Source organism: Mixophyes fleayi, chromosome 1 (assembly GCF_038048845.1).
Source record: "Mixophyes fleayi isolate aMixFle1 chromosome 1, aMixFle1.hap1, whole genome shotgun sequence".
In the NCBI taxonomy this organism is placed as follows: domain Eukaryota; kingdom Metazoa; phylum Chordata; class Amphibia; order Anura; family Limnodynastidae; genus Mixophyes; species Mixophyes fleayi.
In genome coordinates, this window is record NC_134402.1 from 87,497,685 (window position 1) to 87,519,506 (window position 21,822).

A 21,822-nucleotide genomic window follows, 5' to 3' on the forward strand; every position below is an offset into this window, starting at 1 on the left:
CTTTAACGATTTCCTGCAGCTGAGAGCTCTTCTAGTGTTAACCCACCACTGTGTTTAGTTGTGTATGTTACTATAAAGTGACCTCATGGAGACAGTTATCAAGCCGCATGTGAGGCAATCATACAGCTCACTGTTGTGTTGGAGGTGAAAGCAATAAAAATCTAAATAAAATTCACTGTCCTTTACTCCTTCAGTATTACAGTAATACAGAAGTTAGAGTACTGACCTCCGCCACTGACACCGCAGGTGGTGTGGAGAAGGGTGGCGGGTCAGCCAATCCGTGGGGCTCCCATAATAACTGAGTGACTGGTCCCTGGGGAGGGGTCAGTAACCAGGATACAAACAAATCTCAGGTAGGCCACTGATTGGCTTGGCCTGGCTGCAATGGTCCTGGGGTGCTATCCAACTCCAGGAGTCCTCATAAAGCTACCAGCTACCGGAAAATTCCCCATCTCTGACCAATCCACCCCTGACTGCAGCCTGTTGGACAGAGAGACATATGGTTTGCATGCTCTGTGCTCTCAGCAACACAGGTAAATTCCTTTTTGAAACACTGGCTGCAAAATGTGCAGCCGGACTCTTCCTATGTAGTAGATACCCAGGATAAAGCAACACCATCTGTTGATGTCATGGAGCCAATCATACCACAGACAATTTGTATTCAGACGAGTAACAAAACCTATCATTTCAGACGAACAGAAACTTGTTATGAGGTGGAGGCTTTCAACCCTATTCAATATGAAGAATTGCATGTTGTGTCTTCCACAGAGCCAAGTGTGAGATAGAAACTGAGCAGTGCCCTCAGTCAGTGGCTAATGGGACTAAAACTGGCAATGTAATCAGGCAGAGCAGGTAGCATGAAGTCAAATATGTTTCCTTCTATGGAAGCCCACTGTTTTGAACAAAGTACCTCTGCCATCTATGGAATTACAGGAAACCTCTTACCAACTGTAGATGAGCTGACTAATAGCTGTACAAAGTCTTCCTCCATAGAAATGGTGAGTAAATATAATGCTCCTGATATGTTGGATAACTTTTCCCAGTGCTTGGGAGAACATGAACAGTTACATACTACAGGTTCATTGCACTGTTTGTAAGAAGTAAATTGCAAAGCATTTTGTTCTAGTATAACTGGCTCCATCAATTCTGCAGAGTAAAGCAACAGAAACGTGTTCTGAGATTGAAGCTTAATATTAAAGAATATTCTGTCTGAAGAACCGCATTTTGTGCCTTCTACAGAGCAAAGTGTCCTGTCATGTATTGATGAGACAGAAACTGTGGTTAAAACATACTTGCCAACTCTCCCGTAGAGTCCGGGAGACTCCCAAAATTCGGGTTAGTCTCCCGGGCGAGCTGGCATTTCTCCCGGATCCTGGATATCACAGAGAATCGTGTCATTTGACGCGATTCTCGGGGAATCACGCCATTTTGGAGGGCGGGGCGAGGCCAATGGCGTCATTTTGGCCCCGCCCCCCGCTATGTAAATTACGGTTTCGCGGGAGGCGGGGCCAAAATGACGCGATTGGCCTCGCCCCGCCCTCCAAAATGGCGTGATTCCCCGAGAATCGCGTCAAATGACACGATTCTCTTTCCCGGGAGTTGGCAAGTATGGGTTAAAATGCCCCTTCTATTGCAGTGCCCTCAGTCAGTGGCTAATAAGACAGGAATAGTGTCCAGAGAAGAAGCAGAATACAATAGTGATCAATCTTCAAAATGTAATCAGGCAAAGTAGATAGCAGCATCATCATTATCATTTATTTATATAGCGCCAGCAGGTTCCCTGGCGCTTTACAATTGGGAACAAACAGTAATAAAACAATACTGGGTAATACATACAGAGAGGTACAATCTATGGGACAATGGTTTGATACACAAGGGTAAATGCTACATCATATTGAATATTTGTCCAGCTAGAATGCAAAGGTTACAAAGTATTTAGTGTTCTCTGTGATCAGTCACACAACTATGTTGGTCAGAGGGTTGTTGTCTTGTGTTAGCTGTGTAGAGGGTGATAATAGGGTAACCTAGAGAGATTCAGAGGGTAGTAGAGGAATATTATAAGCGTGTCTGAAGAGGTGGATTTTCAGAGAACACTTGAAGGTTTGAAGACTAGAGGAAAGTCTTGTGGTGCAAGGGAGTGAATTCCAAAAGTGGGTGAAACCCGAAAAAAGTCCGGTAACCGAGAATGGGAAGAAGTGATGAGAGTGGAAGAGAGACGCAGAACGGAGGTGTCGAGTTGGGAGATATTTTGAGACAAGTGAGTGCAATTTTGTTGATGGGCTTGTATGTTAGTTGAAGAATTTTATATTGGATTTGTTGAAAAACAGGCAACCAATGTAGAGATTGACAGAGTGAGTGAGCAGACGAAAAACGATTTGCAAGGAAAATCAATCTAGCAGTTGCGTGCAAAATAGACTGTAGGGGCTTGAGTTTGATTTTGGGAAGACCAGTAAGGAGGGAATTACAATAGTTGATGCGGGAGATGATGAGTGCATGAATTAAAGTTTTTGCAGAGCTTTGTGTGAGATATGTACGTATTCTGGAAATGTTGTTTAGATGTATGCAGCATGATATAAATCTAGAGTTGATGTGGGGAACAAAGGATAGTTGCGCCTAGTTACACCTAGGCAGTGAGCTTGCGGGGTGATATTTATGGTCATGTTTTCAACAAAAATAGAAATGTCAGGCAGTAAGCTTCTATTGTTGGGTGGTAATATTATAAATTCTGTTTTTGAAAGATTGAGTTTGAGTTGGCGAGAGGACATCCAAGATGAAATGGCAGAAAGATAGTCGGTAACGCGAGACAGCACAATATGGTGAGAGATCAGGAGAGGATAGATAAATTTGTGTATCATCCACATAGAGGTGATCCTGAAATCCAAAGGAGCTTATTAGTTTTCCTAGAGAAGTGGTGTAGATAGAGAATAGCAGAGTACCTAGAACTGAGCCTTGTGGTACTCCAACTGATAAAGGAAGCAGAGTGGAGTTTGTTCCAGAGAAATTATTACTGAAAGAGCGTTTAGATAGGTAGGATGAGAACCAGGATAGGACAGTGTCTTGAGTGTAGCATGTTGTAAACCCAAGTCAAATCAGTGCTCTTCTATAAAAGCAGAAGGCTTTGAGCATAGTAACTCTGTCATCTGTGAAATAGAAGGTAACATTTATCCAACAGCTGTATAAAATCTTCCTTCACGGAAATGGTGAGAGGATTAATGTACAGTTATAGTAATGCCGTTACGCAGTGCTTGGGGACAAATGAACAGTTTGAATCTACAGGCTTAGTGGAGGACTGATTGGAGGAAGGGACTGTCAGTATAATTTTTTTAAAATTTTTAGGCCAGGAAAAATAGTGGAAAAACTGGCAATAAACATACTTTCGAAAGTAATTTTAGGAGCTAAACAGGAAATCATATCTGGCTCAGCAAATTATGTCTGGTACTTCCCTGGTACTTGATGACAAGAATGGAAAATCCTACAAAAGGTTAGTAGTTTGCAGTGGACAAAATTGGACAGATGAGTACAGGACCCCTAGTCTGCTACATAATTGTTCACCTAGTGTACCTGTTTCCTGCTGGAGATGCAATTTGATTATGGGGACAGTGAGTGTTTAGTCTTTCAAAGGAAATAACTGTGACAGAAGTACCAAAGCATTTGGTTAAACGATTAATTGCAAAACAAGGCAGAGTTGTAAGATTCCTGAAAGCATCTTCTGGTACTAAAATGTACAATTCTACCATGCCTTACACACCGGATTACCAGGTCTGGCATATAAATAGTTCTCAGCACCAGGTACACAAAGCATTTTTTCTCAGGGATACCGCATTTGTGTTTTCACCATACTTAGTTATTTGAATACAAGGTGCTGCTGTATGATCCTTAAGCACATTCACAAAGGGGCATCTCTTTGTGTTCAGGTGGAGGGATTTAAATTTTTAAATGCCCTCTCATATATGTACACTTTACCCTATAGTTGTCTCTATACCTATTGTCACCACTTTGGTATAGGACATACTACACTACAGTCATGGGCAAAAGTTTTGAGAATGACACAATTATTGGTTTTCACAATGTTTGCTGCTTCAGTATTTTTAGACCTTTTTGTCAGATGTTGCTGTGGTATACTGAAGTAAAATTACAAGCATGTCATAAGTGTCAAAGGCTTTTATTGACAATTACATTAAATTTATGCACGTTATACCAAGACCATATCCTAAAGTTGATTCGCAGTGTTGACCTTTCTTTTTGAAGACCTCTGCAATTCGCCCTGGCATGCTATCAATCAACTTCTAGGTCACATACTGACAGCCGCCCATTCTTGCCTAATCAATGCTTGAAGTTTGTCAGAATTTGTGAGTTTTTGTTTGTCGACCCGCCTCTTAAGGATTGACCACAAGTTCTCAATGGGATTAAGGTCTGGGGAGTTTCCTGGCCATAGACTTTTGCCTTATGACAAGGTGCTCCATCATGCTGGAAAAGGCATTGTTTGTCACCAAACTGTTCTTGGATGGTTGGGAGAAGGTGCTCTTTGAGCATGTTTTGTTACCATTCTTTATTCATGACCTGTTCTTAGGCTGAATTGTGAGTGAGCCCACTCCCCTGGCCAGGGCCGGACTGGCCACCTGGCACTTCTGGCATTTGCCAGAAGGGCCGATGGCTGTATGGGCCGGTCCGGTCCCTGCGCTTCATGTCCTGCAGCTTTTTCTTCTTCTTCCTTTTTTTTTTTTTTTTTTAAACTTCCGCGCGGCTGCGCGATGTGACGTCATGACGTCATGCAGCCGCCTAGGAGCCGTCAGTCTGTTGAGCGCGCAGGGTTGTTGAGGTGAGTTGGTGTGTCCGGGGGATAATGACAGGTACTGCAAGGGAGGGGAATGAGTAAAAATACACGGAGGAAGTGATTGACAATGGCTGCAGGGGGAAGAGGGGGGTGTGACAATGGCTGCAGGGGGAAAAGGGGGGTGTGACAATGGCTGCAGGGGGAAGAGGGGGGTGTGACAATGGCTGCAGGGGGAAGAGGGGGGTGTGACAATGGCTGCAGGGGGAAGAGGGGGGTGTGACAATGGCTGCAGGGGGAAGAGGGGGGTGTGACAATGGCTGCAGGGGGAAGAGGGGGGGTGTGACAATGGCTGCAGGGGGAAGAGGGGGGTGTGACAATGGCTGCAGGGGGAAGAGGGGGGTGTGACAATGGCTGCAGGGGGAAGAGGGGGGGGGTGACAATGGCTGCAGGGGGAAGAGGGGGGGTGTGACAATGGCTGCAGGGGGAAGAGGGGGGGTGTGACAATGGCTGCAGGGGGAAGAGGGGGGGTGTGACAATGGCTGCAGGGGGAAGAGGGGGGGTGTGACAATGGCTGCAGGGGGAAGAGGGGGGGTGTGACAATGGCTGCAGGGGGAAGAGGGGGGTGTGACAATGGCTGCAGGGGGAAGAGGGGGGTGTGACAATGGCTGCAGGGGGAAGAGGGGGGTGTGACAATGGCTGCAGGGGGAAGGGGGGGGGTGTGACAATGGCTGCAGGGGGAAGGGGGGGGGAGTGTGACAATGGCTGCAGGGGGAAGGGGGGGGGAGTGTGAAAATGGCTGCAGGGGGAAGGGGGGAGTGTGAAAATGGCTGCAGGGGGAAGGGGGGAGTGTGAAAATGGCTGCAGGGGGAAGGGGGGGGGAGTGTGAAAATGGCTGCAGGGGGAAGGGGGGGGGAGTGTGACAATGGCTGCAGGGGGAAGAGGGGGGTGTGACAATGGCTGCAGGGGGAAGAGGGGGGTGTGACAATGGCTGCAGGGGGAAGGGGGTGTGACAATGGCTGCAGGGGGAAGGGGGGGTGTGTGACAATGGCTGCAGGGGGAAGGGGGGAGTGTGAAAATGGCTGCAGGGGGAAGGGGGGGGAGTGTGACAATGGCTGCAGGGGGAATTAGGGGTGATGTCTGTATGGGGGCAATGGCTGTAGAAGGGGGAAAATAAAAAATGGCTAATCTGTGTGGGGGACAGTATATGACTATAATGTGTGTGGGGGACAGTATATGACTAATGTGTGTGGGTTCAGTATATGACTATAATGTGTGTGGGGGACAGTATATGACTATAATGTGTGTGGGGGACAGTATATGACTAATGTGTGCTATTAAGTGAATGTGGGGCTGTTTGGGGAAAATTAGTTATATTTATTAAATGAAATTATGAATTATTTAATGCCTGAGATGGTTGTGGGAAATGTTTATTTTTATTAAATATAAATGCTATTTAATTTCTTGCTGGGGTTGTTTGGAGGAAAGGAAAGCGGTTTATTTATTAAATGGGAATACTATTAATTTAATGTTGGGGCTGGTTGTAGGGAAATAGATGTATTTATCAAATGTGAATACTATCATTTTAATGTTGGGGCTCGAGTAAGGCCTAATTTTAAAACATGGGTGTTATATTGATTTAACACCGCTGCTGGTTGGAGTTTTCTAAATTTCATGTAACCATTTTTTCCCCCCAAATAGGGCCCCCAACATTGCAGGATCCAGACAAGCAGCAACTGATCTAAAGACACCAGCGGCCACAAGTGGAGACAATGAAAAGACAGGTAAGAGAGACCAGGACATTCTGCCAACTATCCTGAATTTGGTGGGTGACTGTCCCGCTTAGTCAGGATTTGGTCTGACTACAAGGACAGTTGGGAGGTATGTACTGCTTCAATAGTAGTGCTCACAGTATTGCCTGTGTATTTGTTGAAAATGTGTCTAATAACCATATTACATCATAGGAGTCCCCCTGTCTTCAGTGCCTAGGGCCCCCCGAGCCTTAATCCAGCTGTGGTTAGCAGGAGGGAGCGGATAGCTACTCCCAGTTCCTGGATAGGACACAGCCTGCAGAGCAAGCCGAGGAGCTCTAAGTCTCATGAGATTTATTAAGCTTGTGAGACTAAGTGCTTCCCTGCTCACTCTACAGGAAGTTCCCACCCTGCTGGATGTCAGCAGTATCAGAAGCATAGATAAGTGCAGTGGGCTGGGGGTGTTGTAATGTGTTTCTGGGGTGGGGTGTGGTATGATAGGGAGTGCCTGATAAATGTAATGTTTTCTTATAATGTATGTATCAATGCCCCATGTTGACCACGCCCCCAATATAATGTGGGCACGCCCCTGGCGGCGCCGCTGCTGTGCAGCGGCACACAGTTTTGTCCTGCTCATCAACAGAGATGGGCCTGTATGCTTGAAATGCCAGGGCTGATTTTTAGTCCCAGTCCGGCCCTGCCTCTGGCTGAGAAGCAACCCCACACATGAATGGTCTCAGGATGCTTTACTGTTGGCATGACACAGGACTGATGGTAGCGCTCACCTTTCCTTCTCTGGACAAGCGTTTTTCCAGATGCCCCAAACAATCTGAAAGGGGATTCATCAGAGAAAATGACTTTACCCCAGTCCTCAGCAGTCCAATCCCTGTACCTTTTGCATAATATCAGTCTGTCCCTCATGATTTTCCTGAAGAGAAGTGGCTTCTTTGCTGGCCTTGTTGACACCAGGCCATCCTCCAAAAGTCTTTGCCTTACTGTGCGTGCAGATACTCACACCTGTCTGCTGCCATTCCTGAGTAAGCTCTGCACTGGTAGTGCCCCAATCCCGCTGCTGAATCAACTTTAGGAGACGGTCCTGGCGCTTGCTGCACGTTCTTGGGTACTCTGAAGCCTTCTTCACAACTATTGAACCTCTCTCCTTGAAGTTCTTGATGATCCGATACATGATTGATTTGTATCGGATGATATGATTGATACATTGATTTAGGTGCAATATCATGCAAAGCAATGATGACTGCATGTTTCCTTGCAGATAACAATGGTTAACAGAGGAAGAACAATGATTTCAAGCACCACCCTCCTTTTAAAGCTTCTAGTCTGTTATTCTAACTCACTCAGCATGACAGAGTGATCTCCAGCCTTGTCCTCGTCAACACTCTCACCTGTGTTATCGAGAGAATCACTGACCTGATGTCAGCTGGTCCTTTTGTGGCAGGGCTGAAATGCAGTGGAAATGTTGTTTTTGGGATAAAGTTCATTGTCATGGCAAAGAGGGACTTTGAAATTAATTGCATTTCATCTGATCACTCTTCATGACATTCTGGAGTCTATGCAAATTGCCATCATAAAAACTGAAGCAGTAGACTTTGTGAAAAATAATATTTGTGTCATTCTCAAAACTTTTGGCCATGACTGTATATTGTAATTCTCTTTTTTACATATACATCGTGGATCCACCCTCTGAGGAAGCAACAACATGTTTTTGTATTCCTATGAAGACTAAAGTACTAAGCAGATACATCTGAACTTTCATTCTGGACATTATCCATTTTTGAAAATGCCACCGTTTTCCAGTATATTTTTATGAACATTTCATTTGATGTTCATGTTTTCAAGTATTCGTGTAGGTGAGTACCCACAGATACAGATCATACATTAATAGTTCTCATTTGCTTGAGTGTGGTGAAACTCTGGTTCTGCATTTGAGACAGCTGTATTTAGGAGGCTCTGAATTGTATATTGGATATTTTTGTTGTCATAATAAATTGTAAAAATGTTTATTTTATTGGCAACAATCATTTTACTCATCTGTTTATTTTCTTTGTTATTCGTCAGTTGTCTTTGTATTGTTGGCCTCATCCTGAGTACAGAGGACACTCTAAACCCCTTCCGCAACCCTTATTATTATCATTGCTCTTCTAATGCAGTGCTCTGCAACCTTTTCTCACCCTCGGCATACCTAAGCCCTTCCCAGAATTCCGCAGCACAACAAAAGCAAAAATATACAAAACAACCAAGAATTACAAAGTGCATACACAGAAATTACATTTAATTGTAATTTTTTTGTGATAAATTTAACATTGCAGCTAATATTTTTTTTTCTTATAACTAATATTGCCTATGTTAGCTTATAATTATAATTTATATTAACTTTTAACTACAACTAATGTGATACTGTGCTAATGAACACAGTAGTTTTATATTTGGCTCGATACTTGACCGAGCAACTCAAAGTCCTTGGTCAAGGTCCTTCTACATATTCTACAGCTGGCATAAATACAGTACATTCTAATTAGCTGGACACCAGATTATTTGTGCAGTATAAAGTAAAAGACATGGTTCCCAAAAAACAATAATATTCGACGTTGATTATTTTAACAGTGCCTAAATGATGATGATGAACTTTGCGAGTTAATTCCGGTTTACGTGAACTCTGATAAGTACGCCAGTTTCATTGCACAATATGAAAAGTTCTATAGTAAGTGACTGCAGACGACCTTGTTCCGAAGAGCTATCACTTTAAGCCCGGGGACAGCGAGACGCTGCTTGCCGACGGTTTACAGTTAATGTGGGAGAGAAAGGAAGAGACTGCTGGAGGGAAGAGATGGCGGAGATCAGTGGTTAAAAGAGAGAAAGTTATATGAACATAAACTCACCAAAACAGAATAACCACAGCAAGTAACAGGAAAGGGCCAGTGCTAGCTCCATACGCAGGGAAAGGATAAGTAGGGAGGAGGGCAGGACCTCTGGGTGCAGTGGGAGGTGAAGTTAGGAAAGGAACATATGTGGGATAGAGGAGGGGCAGAAATTTAGGAGTGTCTCAGACTCTCAGGCAGTACCTAAAGCAAGGGCGAGAGAGACATAAGCTTGACACACATGTAACCCGCAACCTGCAAGAATACCCAGCAACTTGAAAAAAACAAATCCCAATTCCTTTTGTTATAAGCGTAATTGGCAACTATGGCAGCGACAGCATCAGAGAGATAAGGAACACGCTTGTGGAAAATGTCAAACGTACGTGATTTATAAGTTTCAACATAATAATAATAATGAACTATTTCATTTCACTGAAATATCTTACAAAGAAAACTTATGGAGCAAATGGTGAAATTATTTCCCTAACGCAAGGTCTTACAGTTAACCATAGTATAACGCATGTACCGCTTAAATCTTGTGCTTTTTCTCCTGTTGGAGACTTAAATATTATTTCCAATTTGCATTCTGAATTTTTGGGCATTTCTTGTCCTCTCTTTAGTAAGAAAAGATAATGCAGTTCCATATCATTTCTAAAAAGCAAAACAATTTTTCCTGATGGCGCTCTCTGTGTCTCTGTAGTTCTCACAGTTTAACCTAAATTCATTCAAAATATTTGACATATGTCCATATGATTTGAAGAGAGACTTATTTCTTACCACAAAGTTAAAGGTGTTATTAAAATCAACCAGAGAACGGCTATTTATTTAACATCAAGTTATATGTGAATTATGGTGTTGAACCGTTTATGCCAACTTATTTTCAGCTGAAACTTTGGATAAAAGGACATTACACAGAGAAACAGTGTGATACATCGGATAATAGAAAACCAGAAACACTGTATATATCGGCATCCTCAGAATTTTAATGACATTGCAAACAACATAAAGTGGTTTTGAATATATTTATATTAGTACTGATAATAAAGTATATATTTCTTTTTTTTTTTTTTTCTTTTTTTTTTTTACTGTGTTGGTAATTTAATATTTAAAAGTTTGGCGATCCTCAGCACTGTGAGTCTTTTTTGTATTCACTTTTAATTCATGTCTGTCTCACTACAATGAGACCTGACCTATTTCTAATATTGCAGTGTTATACAAAAATAGCATTTGGAAGATCCATGACTTCTATCCAGTTTTCACTCTTCCCTGCTCCTATTTAAGTGACTTAATATAGTATCACAGCCGCCCTTGTAGCTATCTCCATGCACAGTTATTGAGGACTCTAAACTTACTTGTTTGTATTTGACTGCCCAAATACAGTACAACACACTTGGGGCAGAGGATCAGTTATATGAGGCAGGATTATGATTGGAATTTACATAAATGAAATGTAAATTATGAAAAACAAAATATAAAATTATAATAAAAGATATTCAGATCATACTTTGCATTTACATATTGCAATGTCATCAGTTGTTTTATTTGCAGCTGTTAATAATTGTCCATTTTTCTTTGCAGCTGATCTATTGATGAGGTCTCCTCCTTCAGTAATATCACTTGCAGGAGGAGCACCAAATCCAGGAACATTTCCATTTAAATCAGCAACTGTGACTTTGAGCGATTGTACAACTATTGAGATTGGAGAGGGCTTAATGAAGAAAGCTCTACAGTACTCCGCAACGCCTGGGTAACATCTTTAGTTGGAAAATAGAACACTGTTAAGATTTAAAAGGGACCTGTCCTGTGATCATTTTCACATAGAATAAGGCAGCATAAATGTCATGTACCATACAAACTGGGCGGAGCACTACAATCCCCATCATGTCTTGTTTACTGAAATTGATTCCCCTGTATTTTTTTACATTTGAAATATTAACTTATGAAGTCTGGATAATAGAAGAATAAATGTACAACAATACATATTAAGAATAGCATATAAACATAGAGAAAATGATAAATTTTATTGTGCAGCTGGTCAGTAAACTACAAATAGGGTTACATCAAGGAACAAATCATTCAATTCTGGAATGGTCCGTGGTGTGGGTACAGTTGGCAACTATGTAGAAAGTAGAGGAATGGTATAGTTTTATAGCTGTTGCTATAAAGAATGGTATATGCATGTATAACTGTATATTGCCTCTAGGATATTACTTATGAAGTACTAATAATGTTACATTTTTGAAACCTGCATGACTGCTGTGCTGTGTGTACAATCCACCAATCATCATAGGGTGTGGTTTATTACTTAAAGTAGAATGATCTGAGGATTGTTACTTGAAGTATGAATGGCATATATTTAAATGCAGACATTTTCAGTGGTGATATTGTGCTTTTAGTACTATTTTAAAGTTTTTATTTGTGTTTTCCCCCCAATATATGGACAATAGTAATAGTTTGTGCTGTCTGTTATATTTTCAGTGTATGGCAACTGCTTCGGGTCACAGCTCCACTGCACACTCCTGCCAACTATTACTATTTAATATATGCTGTATTGTGGTAACATATTATAACACATAGTGTAACGTGCTATCATAGTATAGCACATTCTAATAAGCCACATAGAGTATTATTATTTATTATTATTATTAATTTTTATTTATAGGGCGCCACTAGGTATCCGTAGCGCCGCACAGGGACAGACAAAAACACGATACAGGGTGAGACAGCACGGTACAGTTAACAAAAAGCACAGTAACTCAGAAGCTCAATGTACAGGTAGATGAGAGGTGAGAGCCCCCAGCGGGGTAGAGAGAGGGGTAGAAGGGCAGGAGGACCTTGTGGAAGAGACAAGGAGCTGGAGAGCAGAGTTAAGGTGGTGGAGAACAGAAGGAGAGGAGGCCCTGCTCGAAGGAGCATACAATCTAAGGGGAGGGTAGGATGGACAGAGACGCAATGGTAGGAGGAGGGAATGGGGAGAACGGAGGCTGAGACGGAGAGGGGGGGAGAGGAGAATGAAAAGGAGGGAGGTAAGAGGGTGACCGGAGGGAGGGCAGGAGTGGGAGGGGGGGTAGGGGGAGTATGTCATGAGAGCCCAAGTGTGCTGGGAAGTGTAAAGTTCATTCAGTACTATGGGGGTAACAACATACAGCCAGGGCTTGGTAGAAGTGTGCATTGAGTTGAAATGATTGTACTAATAGATCTTTGTCCACCAGATTGTGTTAATGCTTAGTGCAATGATTAAATGTTTTATTTTTTTACAGAGTCCCAGAATTAGTCTCCTGGTTGAAAGAACTGCAGAAAAACCTACACAATCCACCAACACTTACATACAGTCCTGACCAAGGACAAATGGAGCTTTGTATTACAACTGGCAGCCAGGAAGGATTGTCTAAAGTAAGTTCGTGTTGATGTTGTTGTTAGTTATATAAATGTGTTTTGGCTGCCTCAGAGAGAATGATTTTTATTATTCATATTACTCTAAATTATATACCATACAAACACACACATTCTACCAGTATGTTTTTGGACTGTGCATAGAAACTGGAGCACCCACAGGAAACCCATGCAAACTTCAGGTTGCCTTGGTTGGAATACAATTCATGTTACACCATATGCTACAAGAACAGAGTTTAGGTATAAATGCATTTACAAAAAAATTTAATTATCAAGCAAAATGCAAATTACAGGAATTTGGTTTAGTGTTGAGGACTATTTTGCTAATTTTCTTCATATTGCTTTGAATGCTCTTTGTACTATGTGATAAAAGCATCATAATTGTTTTTTCTTCAAAAACCACAAGTGCAAAGATTTAATCATTAACTATATTTTTTAATAGTGCCTACATCTTATGCAGCGCTTTTACAGAGGTGCTAGCAAAACTAGTGTAATCCAGCCCTATTTCAAGGTAAAGTGAGCATCACGGGTAACTCCTCTTGTATTCGATGCGTTTAAACGTAGTGCAGTGAGACTTACACTGAATTGAATCACCCCTTATGTGTTTTTGCTTGCATTTGCGAATGCATTCAGAACACATGCGGTACAGAACTTTTCTATTTCATTTCAATGACTCAATTAATTTCAGTTGACTTTCCAGCATATTTGCTACATGTAGAAACCCCAATCATCATCAACATTTATTTATATAGCGACAACATATTCTGCAGCACTTTACAATTGGGAACAAACACAGTAAGAAAACAATACTGTTTATTACAGACAAAGAGGTAAGACGGCCCTGCTCACAAGCTTACAATCTATAGGACAATAGGAGTTTGATACATGTGATTAAGTGCTGCATATTGCATAGCGGTCCAGCCAGAATGCAGAGTTAAAAGTACTTAGTGGGCTATATGATCCAGTCAAATGGCAATGTTGGTCAGTGGGTAAGATAGTTGTTGTCTTGTGTGAACTGTGTAAAGGGTGGTAATAGGGTTGCCTAGGGAGGTTAAGATGGTGGTTGATGAATTTTATAAGCTTGTCTGAAGAGGTGAATTTTCACAGAACATTTGAAGGACTGAAGTGTAGAGGAAATTCTTACTGTGCAAAGGGTGGAGTTCCATGAAGTGAGTGCAACTGAAAAAAGTCCTGTAACCTGAAATAGGAACAGATCATCATCATTTATTTATATAACGCCACTAATTCCGCAGCGCTGTACAGAGAACTCGCTCACATCAGTCTCTGTCCCATTGGAGCTCACAGTCCAAATTCCCAAACAGAAACACACACAGACAGACAGACTAGGGTCAATTTAATAGCAGTCAATTAACCTACTAGTATGTTTTTGGAGTGTGAGAGGAATCGGAGCACCCGGAGGAAACCAACGCAAACACGGGGAGAACATACAAACTCCACACAAATAAGGCCATGGTCGGGAATCAAACTCATGACCCCTGTGCTGTGAGGCAGAAATGCTAACCAATAAGCCACCGTGCTGCCCATGAGAGTGGATGAGAGACGCAGATCTTGTGCAGAACGGAGGTGTTAAGTTGAGAATATTATGAGACGAGTGAAAAGATTAAATTAATGAGCCAGAGAAATAAATGAGAAATCTCTGTACATAAATGATTAAAGAATCTTTGTTGCCACCCCCAAATTCCTTAACCAGCACTCAGCAACCTGTACTGTTTCTCATTACTAACAGGAGGACCAAGAGTGCAGGGTCCACCTCCTAGAGCCCAAACCTGTCTCAGATTGCTCAGTGAAGGGCTAATTTTTATGTGGCAAGGGTGGAGGATGCAAACTCCCCCTCCCAGAGACAAGCAGCTCTTGCCGACATCCATGGGCTATAGGAACAGGGATATTGATGAATTTTGTCACAACTTTTCCACTTCAATAGTCCCAGCATGATGGCAGTATGCCCATAAAACCCTGTCATTATACAAAAATATTACAAATTGATAAATAAAACATACATACATGATTGATGAAACAACCTTTATTGTAATAAAAACTCCAAAAACCTTTGTTCACCAATTTATTTAAATATATATAATCAACATATATTTATATAGCGGCAGCAAATTCTGTAGTGCTTTACAAATATATGGCATATTTACTTATATTCCAGTGGAATCTTCTAATTGTAATCCAAGGAAAAATCTTCTTGTTAGCAATGGAAAATTAAAATAAAAAACCACAACAGACGTTGCAAACTGCTCCCTAAGAGTCCTATCACAGAATTAAAGATGAATGAATTGACTGAGGTGTCACTAGCCATTTAGCCAATCACAAGTGGTTTCTTACGATAGCCGTGATCTGATTAGCTGTTGGTGAGGGTAGTCCTAGGGTCTACATCCTTGGATCACACATCAATAAAGACTAATTAAATCTCTATTGATTAAAAAATTATTAACAACTCTGTGCAGCTTCATTTCAATTGCCTATTTATTTCAGTGGAGTTCCTACATGTAGCATACAATGCAATTGAAATGAATAAGCCTTTGGAATTAATGGGTTATTGACATTATTGAGAGAAATACAGCACACGCTGGTTCTAACCAGTCTTGTACCCCCTTGTGGGTATTATACACAGTTCGCTCCCAAAGAGATGAGTTGACTTTTTCAAATAGTTAATATGGAACCATAGAGTGTTTTATTTTCATGTGCTTACATGTTTTGCATATAGGTTAAAAATGGAAATCAGGCGCTGTCTTTAAAGGCTTGTGGGTAAGAGCCCTAAAATATTTAGAAAAATTGTTAACTTATTTCGTCCAACATTTCTGGACATATATTTATACTTTATCATTTCAGAAGCAAAATCAAATAAATGAAACTTGTACTTATCTGCCTAAAATGACTATCCATGTGCTAAAAGAAGGTGCCATTAACATGGAGACAATTTTATACCAAAATTTCAAAAGTTATATTTTTATCTAAAGCAAAAAAGTTACCTGTATCTTTGAGTTGGGTTTCAGCAGTATTGTCACTGTAAATGTGCTGTTGGTGACTACTGATAATATTACAATAAATATCTAGAAATCTTCCTTCTACGCCTTAAATTGAGCTTACAGGGAATGGTCTAATAACTGGCATACTTGGAACTAGCATAAAGCAGTAATGTAGTTATTTATTTGTGAGTGCATTGGAATTTGACTTCCCTGGACCTTTATTTTTCTTATACTGTAATTTAGCCCATTAGAAAATCTGGGTCTTAAACAAGTTGAAAGACCAACTTTATATAATGCTAAATGAGGTCAAAATATCAGCTGCCTATCTGCCACAAAACAATCCTCTTTTGAGTGTTAGGCTACCAAAGTTAATGATACTGTATGAAACCTTTTTAGCATTGATAACATAAATGATACTTTCAGGTATTTGAGATGCTTATAAACCCAGAGGACAACGTTTTGTTGGATGCACCAACCTATTCTGGAACTCTAGCAGCTGTGAGTATTCTTGTTGATTGGCCATCCTGTCTTTAATTATAATTTTGTTTAGCTAAACAAGAAGTATACAGTACCTATTAGAGCCTTCTTGTCTCTAATAGAATTAGTGGAAATAGAATTCCACTGAATCAAATAAATTTTATTCTGACATATTTTATATAATTATTTTCAAAGTGCTTATACCAGGATGACTTAAAGCAAAAGTATTTAAAAATAACCACATAACATAAACTGATTAGATTTCATTTGCAGGTGAAACCACTGGGATGCAATCTCATTGGTGTCCCCACCGACCAGCATGGCATTATTCCACAGGCTCTTAAAGATATTCTTTCCAGATGGCGACCAGTGACTGCAATCAAACCTGAAAAGAATCCCCCTAAGATTCTTTACACCATTCCCAATGGGGGTAATCCCACTGGAGCCTCACTTACAGCTGAACGTAAAAGAGAAATCTACCAGGTAAAGTGCAGTAGTGATGATAGAAATGACAAGCATGTGAATGTGTTCAGTTATTTCTCATATAGAGCCCATTCTGTACGAGTAAGACTCTGGACCTCTCTGACAAGTAATGTGTGCCAGAGAATTGTTGAATCAATCCTGAGCACTGTGGGTAATCTTGCCACTTAGAAAAGATTTTAAATTAAACAAGAACAGAAGAAACGAGACTGTCAAAAAGGATGTAAATAGTTTATACATGAAAAGATTGTGGATACTTATAGAGAACTTGTCCCTTTTGTTTGAACATATATTTCAGTGAACCATTTGATCATTGATATTCATCTGCGCATTTGCAGGCCATCACGTGGAGTAGTTAATGATCCCACTTATCTTCAGTACACACACTCCAGAAAGATATTGTCACCGTGTAAGAATCTCTTAAGATTTCCTTAGTGTCTGGGCCTTTTACTTAGTATTAGTCATATAGTTCATGATGTTAGGAACAATGGCTATAAACAAACCAAGAATGTTGCCGTCTAGAGAAGTACCTCCTGTAATGTGCGTATTGTCGCTAACCAATAACGATTGTCGAACCTCGATTTGTGTTTCCAACGCACAAAGATTTATTCGCAATAAGTGGAAAAAATATGCTCAAGCGATGTAATAGTAAATACAGCCGTTACTTATCGCAGGCGCTCTGGATCCAGTGCAGTCATTCAATCCTGAAGTCTGGGGACACGAAGTCTGCACTCTGGATCACAAGCTGCTGCTTATATACACAATCAAGTACAGTAATACAATGAAGATGGTATGGCTTGCATCTATTGGTCCGGGTCTCAGGAATGTCCAAGGGGTCGTCAATCATTGGCTGGTTCATCCTAAGGAATCCAAAGGAGGGGGTCATCTCTGCAGGGGGTATGCTCTGCTCTTCCCGCCAGAATTCCTTAGTCTTAAGTAGTTCATAATTCCCTATCATTCATAACTTGCGTATGCCCTCTGCGATTCCCTCGCAGAGCGCACCAAACAGTAGGATATGTAACAAGGTTCATTATGATACCACTCATGATGTTATTCCTTTAACCCGTTCTGTGTATTTCACTAATATGCATGTAACTCTGATATAACATATAAATACTACTATATTTCGACATAACTGACTATGTGTTGCAACTACCAATAATGTGTACTATTTTATAAGTATGCGTGTTTGTGCGAATGTATGGTAAAAGACCAATTACTGTTGCTGCCACGTGTAGTGGATGAGTACGCCCTTTCACGCCGTAGCGTGCCCTTGTACGTCATAGCGTACCGTACGCATCTTTTCAGACAAAGACAACCAAGTTTGCTAGACTTTAATTGAAATGACTTTATCCAATTTGCTGACTTCGACAGTTCCACCCTTTGATAGTGTAATAAACGATCACCCAATCACCGTTTCAAGTTCAGGATTATACAATACTTCTTCACAGACCATGATCTCGGTATCTGGTACCACCCTTTCAGTCTCTTTACTCTTATGAGACCGTTTTCCACACTTCAACACAGTAGGAACACATTTGACAACTAAACCAATTGCTAAGATGACACCCAGTATAAGGAGAAGGAGCTTACCTACACTCGCAATCATTTCCTGTACCCACTCCCCCAGACCGGAGAACCATTTTGCTGGGTTCAACCACGAGAACCAACCCGCCACCTTTTCCCCGACCTCATATAACGAAGAATTATGGCTCTTTCGAAATTCCCATTTCAGCTGCAAAATTTCATCCATCTTCCGGTCTATAACCTCTTTAGGGTCTTCCGTATTATTAGTAATGTACGTGCAACATTTGACACCGAACTGGGTGGCCAGTGTCACACAGTACCCACCAGTAATAGAGGTGAGATAATTTAGTACCAGTCTATGTTGCACCAACTCCTTCTTGTACGCTTGTAGCTCCCTTCCAGTATACCTGAAAGTGTCATCATACATCTCGGTGATATTATCTATTAATTTAGCTAGGTCTTGGATATACTTAAAGTTTAATGTTCCCCGAGCGGTCCTGGTGAGATCTAGAGCAACCATAACTTGGAAACCAGCAGTTTCACTAATCAATTTTGTAGCTATGGGTTCCTCACCAGGAATCATATTTCTCTTGCCACGGTGTTCATACTGTGTGTGTATGTATGGTGGTGATGTAGTCTTGTGAATATCTACCATTTCTTCATGAGTAATAGTCATGATTTCAGGAACCAGTTTAGCTAAGAAACACAAGCCCTTGGAACTCGGAGTCACCCAGGAATAAGCTCTCCTCCCACAAACAAAATACACATCATCAGGGAGAACATAAGGAACAGTATGCCCATGAATTATATCACACAGAGTTTTGATAAAACTACCCATGCCTAGTGTCTCCATCTGCTCTAGACACGTGTCGGCATTAATGATATTTTCACATTTATCTGTAGAGACTTTTCCAATAGATACCTTCTTATGTTTGGTTATGCGCCCTAACTTGTGACTTCCATCAGCATTCCTGCCTAGTAGTGACCTTGTGAGTCTCTCTCTAAAATGAGTGTGGCGAGCCATTGTCTGATCTGATAGGTCAGCCTCCCAATTCTCCAGGCGCTTTGCATGAGATATGTTCAGGCACAGCAAAGATCTGCCTATGGAGTATTGTCGAAGCGTCAGACTAGGGGACCTAGTGTTATTGTACCTCCCTTCTATGGGCCTCCCACCCCTTAATTCGAGTACTTCGGATATGTTTAGCGGGAATGGCACTAGTCCTATGTTATGCTGCCCTTGAGGCACGTGAGAGCACACCCAACACTCAGTTTGGTTTAGCACCTTACCCACCAGGGAGTGATAATCCTCCAATGGATGCCCGCCTATATTCAGAGTACTGGGGGACTGGCATCGTTGGATGCATCTCTCGTCAACTAGGGAGTTGCAGAACTTGCAGATACAATACTCATCAGACAATAGCCCCTCACACTGCCTCCGAGTTCCTGAGCTAGCAGACCTTTTCATAACCCCTGGACCAAGTTTGATAATGGGCTGCTCAGGATATCCTATTAACTTTTCTTCGGCCTCCATTTCATCCGTATCACTCCCAGAACTCTCCTCCATCCTCCATTCTCCTTCACAAAAATAGAATGTCCTAGAAAAAGTAAAAACAAGGAAAATCCTGGAACAAAAGAAAAACAAAAACCGCCACTCCATCGCTGGAAAGATAGTTCTGAGGCAACGTCTCTGGTTCAGGTGTCTTAACTGCAGGCTTTAGGTCTCCCGGAACAGGCTCACAAGTGACAGCTCTATGTCGTCGGTCTGAGTCTTGTCTTGCACTTTCTCCGGATTATGGACTCTCCTGCAGTGGGTGGAATGGACCCAAGTGTCTCTCTCTGCAACCTTCAGTGATGTAGTACTGGTCAGCAGCACTTGGTACGGGCCTTCCCAACGGTCTGTTAAACAACCTGAACGTAAGAAATTGCGGATCATAACATAGTCTCCAGGTTCAACATCATGACAGTTCGTTTCTGGCATACCAGGTGACAGCATTTTTAGTTTTTGTTGTTGTTGTTTCAGCTGTCTACTCATTCTTATAAGATATTGTACAGTCACTTCATTATTACACTTTAAGTCGTCTTGTGGACTCACGATCAAATGAGGTTGTCGTCCGAACAGTATCTCAAAGGGGGACAGATTAAGAGGCGGTCTAGGAGTGGTTCGAATGCTGTGGAGGACCAACGGCAAAGCCTCAGGCCATGCCAACCCAGTTTCAGCCATTATCTTACCTAGTTTGTTCTTGATAGTACCGTTTACTCTCTCCACCTTACCACTGGCTTGTGGTCGGTAAGGGGTGTGAAGTCTGCTACTGATTCCCATGAGTTTACACATATTTTGGAAGACATCACCAGTAAAATGGGTACCCCTATCACTTTCAATGATTCTAGGGATACCGAACCTACACACAAAGTCTTGTACAATTTTCTTTGCAGTGAACACAGCAGTATTAGTGGCTGCCGGATATGCTTCTACCCAACCGGAAAACACATCAATACACACTAACACATACTTCAGATTCCTGCACGGTGGTAGTTGGATATAGTCAATTTGTATTACCTGAAAAGGTCCGTCTGTAGGAGGGATGTGGGATGGCTCAGTTGGAATAGTTTTCCCAACATTTTTCCTCAAACAAGTAAGACATGACATTGCTTTCTTACCAGCTTGAGAGGAAAATCCGGGAGCACACCAGTATGCTCTCACCAGTTTGCACATACCTTCTTTACCCAGGTGAGTCAGGCCGTGTGCTGCTTCAGCCAGGCTTGGATAGTATGTTCGGGGAGCTACAGGCTTACCTTGTCCATCCCTCCAGAGTCCTGAGGACTCTTGACCACATCCCTTCGCCTTCCAGACCGCCTTCTCCTGCAGGGAACACAAATCTTGCATTTCAATTAATTTCTGCGTGTCTAATGTCTGAAAAACCATCATAGTCTCGGTCGATACAGCCATAGGTTGCCCTGCTGCCCATTTAGCAGCTTCGTCTGCCCTGTTGTTGCCCAATGACACTGGGTCTTCTTCAAAGGTATGGGCTTTGCACTTTATGACGGCTACTGTTCTGGGTAACTGTATCGCTGTCAGAAGTCCTTTTATGTGTTGTGAGTGTGCCACTGGTGTACCTGCTGCTGTCGTAAAGTTTCTAAGACGCCAAAGGGCCCCAAAATCATGCACTACCCCGAAGGCGTACCTAGAGTCAGTGTATATGTTGGCTGATTTACCCTCTGCAAATTCACACGCTCTCCTTAGTGCTACTAGTTCCGCCACCTGGGCTGAGTGAGGTGGACCAAGGGGTTCAGCTTCTACCACATCCTGATCGTCTACAACAGCGTAACCAGTACATAGCTCTCCTGTCTCTGTCTGTCTATGGCAACTTCCGTCTGTATAAAACGTAAAATCTACATTTTCTAAGGGGGTGTCACGTATGTCGGGCCTTGCAGTAAAGGTCTGATTCAGGTGTTCCATACAGTCATGCGTGTCAGTATTCTTGCCTAACTCATCATCAACCAGGGTCTCCTCACCTCCCACCCTTTGTGTCTCTTGAGACACATACGGAAGGTAT

At 41.9% G+C, this 21,822-nt stretch overlaps 1 protein-coding gene across 3 annotated transcripts in view; it reads left to right on the forward strand.

The window, feature by feature from the left end:
• The window catches only part of AADAT (aminoadipate aminotransferase), a 76,995-nt gene that overhangs the window by 27,516 nt on the left and 27,657 nt on the right, over nt 1-21,822 (forward strand). For all 3 annotated transcript variants that reach the window (XM_075197726.1, XM_075197717.1, XM_075197722.1), the window contains exons 3-6: nt 10,977-11,145; nt 12,659-12,791; nt 16,208-16,282; nt 16,535-16,744. In XM_075197726.1, the coding sequence (XP_075053827.1) occupies nt 10,977-11,145; nt 12,659-12,791; nt 16,208-16,282; nt 16,535-16,744 (587 nt within the window). The remainder of the gene's footprint in view (nt 1-10,976; nt 11,146-12,658; nt 12,792-16,207; nt 16,283-16,534; nt 16,745-21,822) is intronic.